An 11,397-nucleotide genomic window follows, 5' to 3' on the forward strand; every position below is an offset into this window, starting at 1 on the left:
CTTAGGGTCAACCCACGCTCCTCCTCCTCCCTACCTAAGAGCTACACCGTTGAAAACATAGACATTAAGATATGTTAATTAAACACGATTAAAACTCGACTACGAGAAAGTGTGAAATTACAGCATACGTCTAATTATATCTGAAAAGTATAAAATATCAAGAGCGAAAAGTTGCTGAAAAATTTAATGTAAACACATGTGTGAATCAGACACTTTCAAGGTCATACCTAGATTAAAAATATTTTTGATACTTTTTATTCTCAAATTATTATAGAAGCGGCTTAAGAAGCTGTTCATAAATGTCGTAGAAGGAGAAGCAATTCAGTTATTTAGTCAACACCCTAACAGGCTGTTTTGAAGGACATTCATAAGTTGTATGGGTATATTCCAGAACCTAAAAGCTATATAACTGCCTGTTAGGGATCACTAAATATTGAAATTTTCCGACGTCACCTACGAACGACCCCCTTACTCCTATCTCTAACTCATTATAATTTATTTGTCATTTGGTAATCCTTATCACTCTATGTATGCTTATCACTTTAGTTAATGCTTTGCAATTTAAGCCACATTCCGCCTAATGGAGCTTGAAATCCAGACGATGGTGAATATTTCATTGGAATTAATGTTTTGTCGCATGGAAGTATCTTGAAGCTTCTTAAAAGCTTGACTAGACCGATTTTGGCTTGCATTGTTCCAAACCTGTGTGGAAAAAGGAATGAAATGTCAAGTTTATGTACACAAAAGTCAATATCATACCAAACTACTTCTTACCTCAATCCAATACAAATTCGAGGACCCTCAGCTGAAAAAAATGCATAAAAATGTAATTGACTGTCCAAAATCATCTAAAGATTCTCTTACAGAATGGCATGTACGAGTATGGAACTCGCTTCTTCACATTCTCCTCAGTGAATCTTTCAGGATCAAATTTCTCAGGATTCTCATAGTATCTCTCGTCATTATGAATACCAATGACTGGAATCAGTATTCCGACTCCTGCAGGAATCACCAAATCTGAATTTGGAATCTTAAATTCCTTAACACTCTTCCTTAAATGTGAATCAATAATTGGATATCTCCTTAAAGTCTCATTTAAGACCATGTCCAAATATTTCATCTCAGCGATTCCATCATATGTCATTTCTCCATCATATCTTGCCAAAACTTCTTCAATTTCATCTCTCAATCGATCTTGAATGTCTTGGTTAAGTGCTAATTCATATGTGCAGAATGTCATGGCACTTGAGCTCGTTTCGAATCTAATCAATTAATAAACAATTGGAGACACTTTAGAGGAGCATTTTTAAGTGACTTACCCAGCAGAAAAGAATATGAAGCTATTTGCAGCAATTTCATTGAATGTTATTCCCACATCACTATTCTTGATGTCAAGGAGCAATTGGAAGAAGTCATTCCGGCGAATATTGTTCTTTTCACGATATTCCATATTATCTCTAACTGTATTCATGAAGAAGTCAGTCACAAACTTGGGATTTAATGTCATATTGAAGAATTTCGCAACTTTTGGCAGTGAAAAGATCATGAAATTTTTAAAGTTGTACCACGGCGGTGGATCAAAGATGAACTTTGCAATTTGTCTAAATTCATGTTCTGGATGTCCAAGGCATTTTATGTCTAATCCGAAAGCAACATTTGCTATCACTTCTGTTGTAAACTCTGCATAAATTTCCTTCATTTCCAAACCTTCTCTTGCAATTTTTGGCTGCTTTAAATATTCAACCATTCGATCAGCTGCTTCTGCTACAATCGGGAACATCATCTTGATCCGTCCACTTGTGAATGTTGGACTTAATTTAGCTCTTAAATCCTTCCATTCCTGACCACTAGATGTGAATAAATTCTTCCACAATGGATCTGCTTTTTCATTTATGTAAAATTCACGTTCGTGGAAAATCTCAAAATGCCTGGTTGTGACTTCCTTAATCAAATCAAGATCTGTTAAGATAAGTGCTGGATTTACGACCATATACATCCCAAATGCCGGTGCTATATTTTTATAGTTGTCATATTCACGTCTCATAAATTCACTTAAATGTTCCTTGAATCCAACACCACCAAAACTTCCCATGGGAATTTTCGGTTCCAAATATTGAAATCCATGATCCTTCCAAAATGAATACTGCTTCTTGAACCAGAAGTAAATTAAAGAAAGAGCCCCGATTATTAAATATAAAATCATCGTGTTATATGATCAAGAGTCAATGCACAACTGAAAAGCAAGCTATGAAAAATGATGAAATAAAAGTACGAAAAATAAGAAGTCAATCACAAATAGTCTATGTATGTGTAGCATGTATTATCATTTCTGAGTGTACAACTCACACATTCTAAAAAATACATTCTCAAATTGCTTCAACCTTAAGCCACATTCCACCAAGTGGTGACTGGAAACCTGAATTTGGTGCAAATTTCATTGGAATCAAGGTTTTACTGCAAGGGATGAACTTGAAGTTTCTCAATAGTTTGATTAATCCAATTTTCGCCTGCATGGTTCCGAATCTGGATGGGATAAAGTAATAATTAGACTCATGTCAATCAATTATTGAGGTATGTTACCTTAAGCCGATGCAAATTCGTGGACCCTCGGCTGAAAAGAAAATAGATTTAGATATTCAATATTCGAGAGGCACACGCATCGAACCACAGAGCTCGCTAGGGCAACTTTGTCTCTTTTCGTTAACTTGGCGACATAGCAGTGCCCTAGCAAACACGCAGTGCTGTTTCAAGACCCAATCAATACTTACAGAACGGCATATAAGTGTATGGAATACGTTTCTTCGTATTTTCCTCATTAAAACGTTCAGGATCAAATCGCTGAGGATCTTCAAAATATTTTTCATCATTATGAACCGCACCAACTGGAATGAATATTGGACATCCAGCAGGTATTACCAAATTAGTGTTTGGAATTTTGTAATCCTTAACGCATTTTCTCAAATGAGTATCTATGACTGGGTATCTCCTTAATGTCTCACTCAGGACCATGTCCAAGTATTTCATCTCTGATATTGCATCATACGTCACTTCTCCATTATGTTTAGCCAGAACTTCCTCAATTTCGTCTCTCAAACGATCTTGAATGTCTTGGTTAAGTGCTAGTTCGTAGGTACAGAATGTTATGGCACTAGAACTCGTTTCAAACCTAGTGAATATATAATTTAGTTCATAGATTCTCAAAGAGTATGTAGCCTTACCCAGCAGAGAAGAACAAGAAGCTATTTGCAACCATTTCATTAAATGACAATCCAACATCACTATTCTTAATATCAAGGAGCAATTGGAAGAAGTCATTTCTACGGACATTGTTCTTCTCACGATATTCCATATTAGCCCTAACTGTATTCATAAAGAAGTCAGTAACAAATTGTGGACTTAAAACCATGTTGAAGAATTTCGCAACTGTTGGCAGTGCAAAAATCATAAAGTTTTTCAAATTGAACAAAACTGGAGGATCGAAGACGAATTTGGTGACTCTACGGAACTCATTATCAGGATTTCCAAGACAATGGATGTCCAATCCAAAAGCAACACTTGCAATGACTTCTGTGGTAAAGGATGAAAAGATTTCCTTCACTTCTAAATCTCCTTGAGTCATGCTTGGCTGCTTTAAGTATTCAACCATACGATCAGCTACTTCTGATACAATCGGGAACATCATCATGATTCGACCACTTGTGAATGTTGGACTTAGCTTTGCTCTTAGATCCTTCCATTCTTGACCACCAGCCGTGAACAAATTATTCCATAATGGATCTGCCTTTTTATTGACATAGAAATGTCGTTCATGGAAGGATTCGAATTGTCGAACCATTACATCCTTTATAAGTTCAATATCCGTAATAACTAGTGCTGGATTTGCCACTAAATACATTCCAAATGCTGGTGATCTATTCTTGTAAAGATCATAATGTCTTTTGACATATTCACTGAAATGCTCCTTAACTCCAATGCCATTCAAACTTCCTAAAGGAATCGATGGTTCTGGATAGATGAAGCCACGATCTTTCCAAAATAAATGCTTCTTTTTGAACCAGAAGTAAAGTAAAAATATCACTGCTAATATTATGTATAGAATCATTTTTGACCGTCTTTATCGACCAAGCTTAAATGCACAACTGAGCAGAATTCATGAAAAAAAATCAGCAAAATGATAAGAATTCAAAGATAAAAGAACACATGTCATATCCATCCAAAATTATGAAATTTATTAAATCAAAAATTCCCAGCAATTATTTAAGGCTTTCAATTTTAATCCACATTCCATCAAGTGGAGCCTGGAAGCTATAATTAGGTTTGAATTTCATAAGCGTCAATGTCTTGCTGCATGGCAGGACTCGGAAGTTTGTCAAAAGCTTCACTAATCCCAGTTTCATCTGCATTTGCCCAAAGCTTTATCAGAAATGACATAATAAAGAAATTGGAATCAAAAGGATTAAAGTCACTTGATTCACGCTTACCTAATGCCTATACAATTTCTAGGCCCTTCAGCTGTATAAATTAGAATATGATTATTATGTGATCTGACTGATTTATACCAAAAATACTTACAAAATGGAATATAGCTATGCGGAACTAGTTTCTTAATATTCTCGTCATTAAACCTCTCTGGATCAAATTTGTTAGGATTTACGAAATATTTTTCATCATTATGCATACCAACAACAGGAATTACAATAGGCATTCCAACAGGTATCACCAAATCAGTGTCTGGTATTTCAAATTCCTTTGTGCACTTTCTAGTTTGAACTTCAAAAATTGGATACATCCTTAAAGTTTCACTGATGACCATGTCTAGATATTTCATTTCCATCATGGCATTGTAAGTCACTTCTCCATTATGCTTCTTGAGGATAGTTTCGATCTCATTCCTTAAACGATTCTGGATGTCTTGATTCAAAGCAAGTTCGTATGTACAGAACGTCATTGCACTTGCAGATGTCTCCAAACTAGATTAGGAATGATAGATTAATTAGATTTTGTAGGTAGCCCGGGCGGCACAATGCGTCAAGGTTGAGGTTCAGTTATCCACGAGGAGATCCAAGACTTCATTGTGCAGCTCTGCGTCATACTTACCCAGCAATAAGGAATATAAAACTATTTGCTGCCACTTCATTGAACGTCATTGCCCCATCATTCTTCATATTCATAAGCATCTGAAAGAAATCATCACGCTGAATGTTGTTCTTCTCACGATACTCAATATTGTCGCAAACTGTCTTCGTAAAAAAGTCGATCACAAATTGTGGATTTTGAGCCATATTGAAGAACTTTGCAACTTTTGGCATCGAAAAAATCAGAAATATTTTGAAGTTGTACCACTTTGGAGGCTCAAATGTGAATCTTGTGGCTTTACGAAATTCATTGTCAGGATGTCCAAGGCACTTTATATCCAATCCAAAGGCTGCATTTGCTACAACTTCTGTCGTGAATGATGAGAAAATTTCCTTCATTTCTATAGATTCTCGATTTATGTCTGGCTGCCTTAAATACTCAATCATTTTGTCAGCTGTTTGTGTGAGGATCGGAAACATCATTTTCGTGCGTCCTGCAGTGAATAAAGGATTTAATTTTTTCCTCAGATCCTTCCATTCCTGTCCAATTGATGTGAACAAATTCACCATTAATGGATCTGCTTTTTCATTGATGTAAAAGTCTTTCTCATGGAAGCTTTCGAAGCACTTTGTAGTCACATTATGAATTAGTTCCAAATTAGTCAGAACAAGCGCTGGCTTAGTTAACAAATAAATTCCAAATGCAGGTCCTTTATCCTTGAAATTTTCATATTCACGCTGTATAAAATCACTCAAATGTTCCTTAAATCCAACACTAGCTAAGTTTCCCATCGGAATCGATGGTTCCACATAGGGAAAGCCAAGATCCTTCCAATATGCATATTTCTTCTTAAAATAGACATAACTTACGAAAACAGTCACAATTAACAGATAAATAATCATTTTAGATCTTAACTAGCTAAAGTCACAAACAAAACTGTTATTAATAAAATCTGGAGCTCGTGTGGATTGAATGTCAACACGCAGAAATTTTTGAGAGAATAATGAACAAGAAGGAAAGCATGTAAACATTTGAATGGCTTCTCGTGTGCGCAGTGAAGTTCTCTTGAGGTCATTCTAATGTTATACTCTTTAAAATTAATGAGAATTTTTGGGAAAATTGGATATTTTAGTGACATTGGATATGGGACTCATTGAGTGATGAAAACAGGAAGAATCATCACTTGGCGTTTGGTCGACTACCTAGTCATATCGACCGATGCATTCAGTGAGGGTTTTCGAGGTCAATCCCTCTTTTTGATGAAGGTTTTTCACCAATCCCCTCACACCCTGTTTCTCTCCTAAATGTTTGGTTCCTAAGATAAAATTTTCAAAGACCACACCCCAAACAGAAGGCAAAAATTTTTACAAAAAGTATATGAGCATGTGTTTAGCTTATAAAAACAAACGAATGATTTAAAAATAGAACTAAGTTAAATTTCGCTCATAAACATGCTCTCTCATTCAAGGTCAATTTTATTTATCATGAAATATGCTTATAAACTGCTGAAACTTTTATTTCAAATTATATATGAAAATTACATAGAAAAAAGTGTTTTTTAATAATTTTCAAAAATTCCAAAGGTTGCTTTTTATTATCAAAATCTACAAATGTGCAATGACGTATTTTGAGCTGATAATCATTAGATAATGTGAATTTCAAAAACAAGTCGTGTATGGGAAAGCTTAACGCTGACTCATACCTTTATTTCGAGTGAGTAATTAAGTTAATCGGTGGCGTAGCTAATCATTTGATTTAAGTTGTGGTCGGGCGGCATCCAAATGGACGCCATGTGGCAGCCATCTGGTTGACATGGAAAATTTTTGCCTATCGGGTTCTTTATCTGTTGCTATTCAGATTGTAAATAACGTCTATAGTCTCTCAACCTTCAACCACATTCCTCCTTTTGGAGCTGTAAATAAGCTCGCAGGTTCAAAGACCATTGGAATTGGAGTCTTACTGCATGGTGAAATTTTGAAGTTCTTAATTATCTTTGTGATTCCAATTTTCGACTGCATCTGCCCAAATCTCATCCCTCTGTGGATAAATTTCCAAAAATTAGGTGAACTCCTAAAAAATTATTTGAAAATACTCACATGCAGTTCCTAGGTCCTTCTCCAAATGGCAGGAATGTGAACGGTCTTATGTTCTTAATATTTTCACTATTAAATCTCTCAGGATCGAATTTGTCAGGATCAGGGAAATATTCAGGATCACGATGCAACGAAAATATGTTAATGGCAATTGATGTGCCTTTTGGGATAATAAGCTCAGTTCCAGGAATTTTGTATTCCTTTACACATTTCCTTAAGTTATCAGCAATCGGTGGGTACTTCCTTAATGACTCATTGATGACCATGTCAAGATATTTGAATCCAAAAAGCAAGTCATAAGTTAGCTTTCCGTCATTTTCTTCAATTCCTGTAGTAATTTCCTCCCTTAATCGGTCCTGAATATCTTGATTCATTGCAAGTTCATAAAGTGTAAAAGTCATCAATGTACTTGAAGTCTCAAACCCTGCTGCATATACCAAATAAGCTTCAGCAGCTAATTCTTTTGAATTATATAAATCCTTAAGTCCCAGCAATAAAGACACAAAATCATTTCGTTGGATATTGTTCTTCTTTCGATATTCCAATGTCTGCAAAAATGTGTTAAGGAAGAAGTCAGCAGATTCCTTTGGATTGTCACGAATTCCTAGTTTTCGTGATAAATTTGGAAATTCTACTGTGAAAATGAACATAAAGGCTTCAAATGCCGATAAGTCGAATATTGGCCGTCCATATCTCATGAAGTCAGAGTTTTCGTCCACTATGCCTGAATAAAAATTGGAATTAAAGGAAAATTTGGAAGCAAAAAGCTTGATCAACTTACAATTACATTCAATACCGAACGCAACATTTCCAATATTATCTCCTGTGTATCTTTGTGACCAATTCCGCATCTCAAACTCATTAGTCGTTTTCAGCTGCCGGCCAAGTTCCTCAGCAAGCTTATCACTAATTCTATCGACTATCTCAAACATCATTTTCATTTTACCTGATGTGAAAATCGGCGACAATTTTGTCCTTCGTTCTCTCCACTCTTGTCCATCTAGAGATAGCAAGTTTGCGGATATTGGATCATCTTTCTGGAATTTGAGATTGTTATACTGAAGATTATCTAATTCTAAGTAGGATTCAGCTATGAACCCTATTAGATGAGCAGGTCTGCACCTTTGGACGAACCCCAATTTAACCAGCATCTTACCTTATTATAGTACATCCCTCTGTCATGAAATGATCCAAAATCACGAACAAGTATGTCCTTTAATAACTCAGGATCTAGTACGAAGATACTAGGTGATAAAAAGGAATAAATTCCAATTGCCGGTGCTTTTCCTTTGAACTTTTTATATTGGATATTCATCCCTTCAAATGATGTCCATTTTGTTCCAATTCCTTCATAAGTACCAAATGGAAAAACTGCACTTCCCTGTAAAAATCCCCGTCTTTTCCAATAGTTGAATTGCCTCTTTATAAGAATGTAGGCTAAGACTAAGATTCCGGCTATGACATAAAAAATAGTGTACATTTTTGACAAGCGTGTGATTTAGCGGATGGAGAGATCTAGACTGAATAAAAACAGTTTTTGATAACTGAACACAATGATACTTTAATCAAAATAGAGCTTAAATACGCACTAATACAGTGACAATTGATACTTATTACAGTTGTAAGGTAAATTAATGGCATGTGCCACACATAAATAAATACTTTTATTAAGTGCTGAATATCATGTAGGCTTAAAAGGTCTTAATAAACATCAAGGTTCTTCATATTCTTTCAACTTTCAACCACATCCCTCCTTTTGGAGATATGAAGGGTGCAAATGTCTCAAATTTCATTGGAATCAGCGTGTCCTCGCATGGCCAGAATCTAAAGTTCTTGATTAGTTTAAGGATGGCCATTTTCGACTGCATTTGTCCAAACCTCATGCCACTGAAATTTAACATTAAATATTAAGGAACTAGGATCAATAATACTACAGCAAATAACTTACATGCAGTTCCTTTGTCCCTCACCAAAAGGCAAGAATGTAAATGGCTTTATATTCTTACTGTTCTCGTCACTAAATCTCTCAGGATCGAATTTTGATGGATCTGGGAAATGCTCAGGATCATGATGTAAGGAATAGACATTAATAAGAGCTTTAATGCCTTTAGGAACCACCAAATCTGTCCCAGGAATCTTGTAATCCTTTACACATTTCCTGAACAAAATCGGAATAGGTGGATACATCCTTAAAGATTCATTAACAACCATATCAAGGTATTTGAAGTCAAAAAGCATCTCGTATGTCAATTTCCCATCATTTGCTTCAATTCCTGTCATTATTTCATCTCTTAATCTATCCTGAATATCCTGGTTAAGTGCCAATTCATAAAGCGTAAATGTCATAAGTGTGCTTGATGTCTCATATCCAGCTGCAAAAACCAGAAACGCTTCAGCAGCCAATTCCAATGGAGTGTACAGATGTTTAAGTCCCAACAAAAGGGAAACGAAGTCATTTCTGACAATATTATTTTCCTGACGATACTCAAATGTCTGCATAAATGTATTAAGGAAGAAGTCACCGGCATCTTTTGGATTGGATCGAATTTTAAGCAATCTAGCAAGATCAGGAAGGTTCATCGCGAATATAAACTTAATAATCTCAATTGGCTTTAAGTCTAGCAGTCTTCGCCCATATTTCATAAATACTGAGTTCTCATCCTCAATGCCTGATGGGAAATTCTATTAAAAATAAGTGAATTACTTCCTATATTAGTCCTACTTACAGTTACATTCAAGTCCAAAAGCAACATTTCCAATATTATCAGCTGTAAACTTTTGTGACCATCTTTTCATGTCATGGACATTTGTAGTTTCAATATTTTTATCAAGCACTATCGCTAGTTTATCGCTGATTTTATCGACAATCTCAAACATCATTTTCATCTTTCCGGATGTGAATATCGGTGACATTTTAGTTCTTCTGTCTCTCCAGTCTTGTCCGTCTAGTGACAAAAGATGGGCCGATGTTGGATCAGCATCCTGAAAATTCAAAATTGAATGATTAATTCTGTAGAAACTAAAGCTAGACACTCAACCTTATTATGATACATTCCTCGGTCATGAAAGTGACTAAAGTCTTTCATTAAAATGTGCTTAATTAAGTCAGGTTCAATTGGAAAAATACTTGGCACCAAAAATTGATAAATTCCAATTGCTTTTGCTTTTCCTTTAAAGTTCTGATAATGATCATCCAGTCCTTGAAATGGTGTTTTACCTTTCGTCACACCCAAAAACGATCCCTTACTGTCTGGCTGTAAAAATCCTTTATCTATCCAATAATTATTTCGTTTCTGCAGCCAGAAGTAAATAACAACTATTAACGTAATAGCAAAATAGATAATTAAAGCCATGTCTGCCTATTGCAATAGACTTATTAGCTTCAAAAATCAAAACACACTGAAACAATAAGAACTTTACTTTTGAGTATTTCGTAATGATATCATATCTCTTATCGCTCTTCAAGGCTAATGTTTGATAAAAAAGAATTAATCCATTGATAAATGAAAAGTCACAACATACTCACGAGACAATGGTGCTGTTGGGGGCAATTCTACGTCTATTTTGGCGTAAATGTTATTGACAAAGTGATGTGATGACTATGTTGAAGCATTGGCTTGAGATTGAGATATCCCGGGAATATGCCAATATCGACCTAGAGCCTAGAGGACGTGGCTTAACATTAAGGTGTACCAAGGGTGTCCCGTAGTACAAATTTTGGACAATACTGATCTAAACTCTAAAGTCTGGAATTAAAAATAGACATCATATTTAGACGACCTTATATTACCGTATTGTCGAATTCAGGGTCAAATTGCCCTTGAGTACAAAATGACGAATAATGCGGAAAAAGAACTAGTTTGTCAAAATCAGTTCTAGTAATTAGTAAAGTGATAAGAAATGATAATTTTTCCCTGAATTTTCAATCCCAAATAAGGACTTAAATGGAAAGATTTCATCGACATCGGCCTCTATCTCTCCAATGGTGAAAATGCTTCTTAATCCACAGATAAGATATAAAAATTGAAACAATCAGAATAATCATAAATTTCTCATTTTTAACTTCGTGTATAGCGCCTGAGAGTTGATGATTGCAATAACTGACTGTAAAACTCGACTCTGAAATTTCAAAATATTCGCGAGAGAATCAAAATTACGATAATAGCTTCTCAAACTCCGCAAATTTTCTCTGTTTTGTTTTTAACAAGTTCATTGACTTGCCGGCTTA

General features: G+C 35.3%; 5 protein-coding genes across 7 annotated transcripts in view; 1 reads left to right on the forward strand and 4 right to left on the reverse strand.

Annotated features, from left to right (window-relative positions):
• Positions 1 to 11,397, forward strand: part of Calx (sodium/calcium exchanger 3) — a 214,584-nt gene that overhangs the window by 181,995 nt on the left and 21,192 nt on the right. The window lies entirely within an intron of this gene.
• On the reverse strand, positions 225 to 2,248 carry LOC139088426 (probable cytochrome P450 6a14). The gene is made up of 4 exons (XM_070637645.1): positions 1,320 to 2,248; positions 865 to 1,262; positions 775 to 805; positions 225 to 702 (listed from the first exon to the last, which is right to left on the reverse strand). Exons 1-4 carry the CDS (start codon positions 2,201 to 2,203, stop codon positions 543 to 545), a joined length of 1,473 nt encoding a protein of 490 aa, XP_070493746.1. The 5' UTR covers positions 2,204 to 2,248; the 3' UTR covers positions 225 to 542.
• Positions 2,297 to 4,150, reverse strand: LOC139088430 (probable cytochrome P450 6a13). Its single transcript, XM_070637649.1, has 4 exons — positions 3,219 to 4,150; positions 2,769 to 3,166; positions 2,581 to 2,611; positions 2,297 to 2,523 (listed from the first exon to the last, which is right to left on the reverse strand). Exons 1-4 carry the CDS (start codon positions 4,100 to 4,102, stop codon positions 2,367 to 2,369), a joined length of 1,470 nt encoding a protein of 489 aa, XP_070493750.1. The 5' UTR covers positions 4,103 to 4,150; the 3' UTR covers positions 2,297 to 2,366.
• LOC139088429 (probable cytochrome P450 6a21) lies at positions 4,204 to 6,029 on the reverse strand. The gene is made up of 4 exons (XM_070637648.1): positions 5,098 to 6,029; positions 4,573 to 4,970; positions 4,482 to 4,512; positions 4,204 to 4,413 (listed from the first exon to the last, which is right to left on the reverse strand). Exons 1-4 carry the CDS (start codon positions 5,976 to 5,978, stop codon positions 4,254 to 4,256), a joined length of 1,470 nt encoding a protein of 489 aa, XP_070493749.1. The 5' UTR covers positions 5,979 to 6,029; the 3' UTR covers positions 4,204 to 4,253.
• LOC139088566 (uncharacterized) lies at positions 6,948 to 11,259 on the reverse strand. The gene is made up of 8 exons (XM_070637836.1): positions 10,208 to 11,259; positions 9,896 to 10,151; positions 9,118 to 9,838; positions 8,894 to 9,056; positions 8,326 to 8,667; positions 7,951 to 8,206; positions 7,173 to 7,893; positions 6,948 to 7,113 (listed from the first exon to the last, which is right to left on the reverse strand). Exons 1-8 carry the CDS (start codon positions 10,520 to 10,522, stop codon positions 6,948 to 6,950), a joined length of 2,940 nt encoding a protein of 979 aa, XP_070493937.1. The 5' UTR covers positions 10,523 to 11,259.

Source organism: Chironomus tepperi, unplaced genomic scaffold, assembly GCF_022539635.2.
Source record: "Chironomus tepperi strain 1889 unplaced genomic scaffold, CSIRO-AGI_Ctep_v1 contig_163, whole genome shotgun sequence".
NCBI lineage: Eukaryota > Metazoa > Arthropoda > Insecta > Diptera > Chironomidae > Chironomus > Chironomus tepperi.

Bases quoted from the DNA above. Each gene is read 5' to 3' on its own strand.
- LOC139088430 (XM_070637649.1), bottom strand. From the start codon at position 4,102: ATGATTCTATACATAATATTAGCAGTGATATTTTTACTTTACTTCTGG. The intron at 2,612-2,768 runs GTAAGTATTGAT...TTTTCTTTTCAG, and splicing joins ATACACTTATATGCCGTTCT to CCGAGGGTCCACGAATTTGC. The intron at 2,524-2,580 runs GTAACATACCTC...TATCCCATCCAG, and splicing joins CGAATTTGCATCGGCTTAAG to ATTCGGAACCATGCAGGCGA.
- LOC139088429 (XM_070637648.1), bottom strand. From the start codon at position 5,978: ATGATTATTTATCTGTTAATTGTGACTGTTTTCGTAAGTTATGTCTAT. The intron at 4,971-5,097 runs GTAAGTATGACG...TTCCTAATCTAG, and splicing joins TTTATATTCCTTATTGCTGG to TTTGGAGACATCTGCAAGTG. The intron at 4,414-4,481 runs GTAAGCGTGAAT...TTTCTGATAAAG, and splicing joins AGAAATTGTATAGGCATTAG to CTTTGGGCAAATGCAGATGA.
- LOC139088426 (XM_070637645.1), bottom strand. From the start codon at position 2,203: ATGATTTTATATTTAATAATCGGGGCTCTTTCTTTAATTTACTTCTGG. The intron at 1,263-1,319 runs GTAAGTCACTTA...TTAATTGATTAG, and splicing joins TTCATATTCTTTTCTGCTGG to ATTCGAAACGAGCTCAAGTG. The intron at 806-864 runs GTAAGAGAATCT...CATTTTTTTCAG, and splicing joins ATACTCGTACATGCCATTCT to CTGAGGGTCCTCGAATTTGT.
- LOC139088566 (XM_070637836.1), bottom strand. From the start codon at position 10,522: ATGGCTTTAATTATCTATTTTGCTATTACGTTAATAGTTGTTATTTAC. The intron at 9,057-9,117 runs GTAAGTTATTTG...GTTAAATTTCAG, and splicing joins GAGGGACAAAGGAACTGCAT to TGGCATGAGGTTTGGACAAA. The intron at 8,668-8,893 runs TGAAGAACCTTG...TCCATCCGCTAA, and splicing joins GGTTGAAAGTTGAAAGAATA to ATCACACGCTTGTCAAAAAT.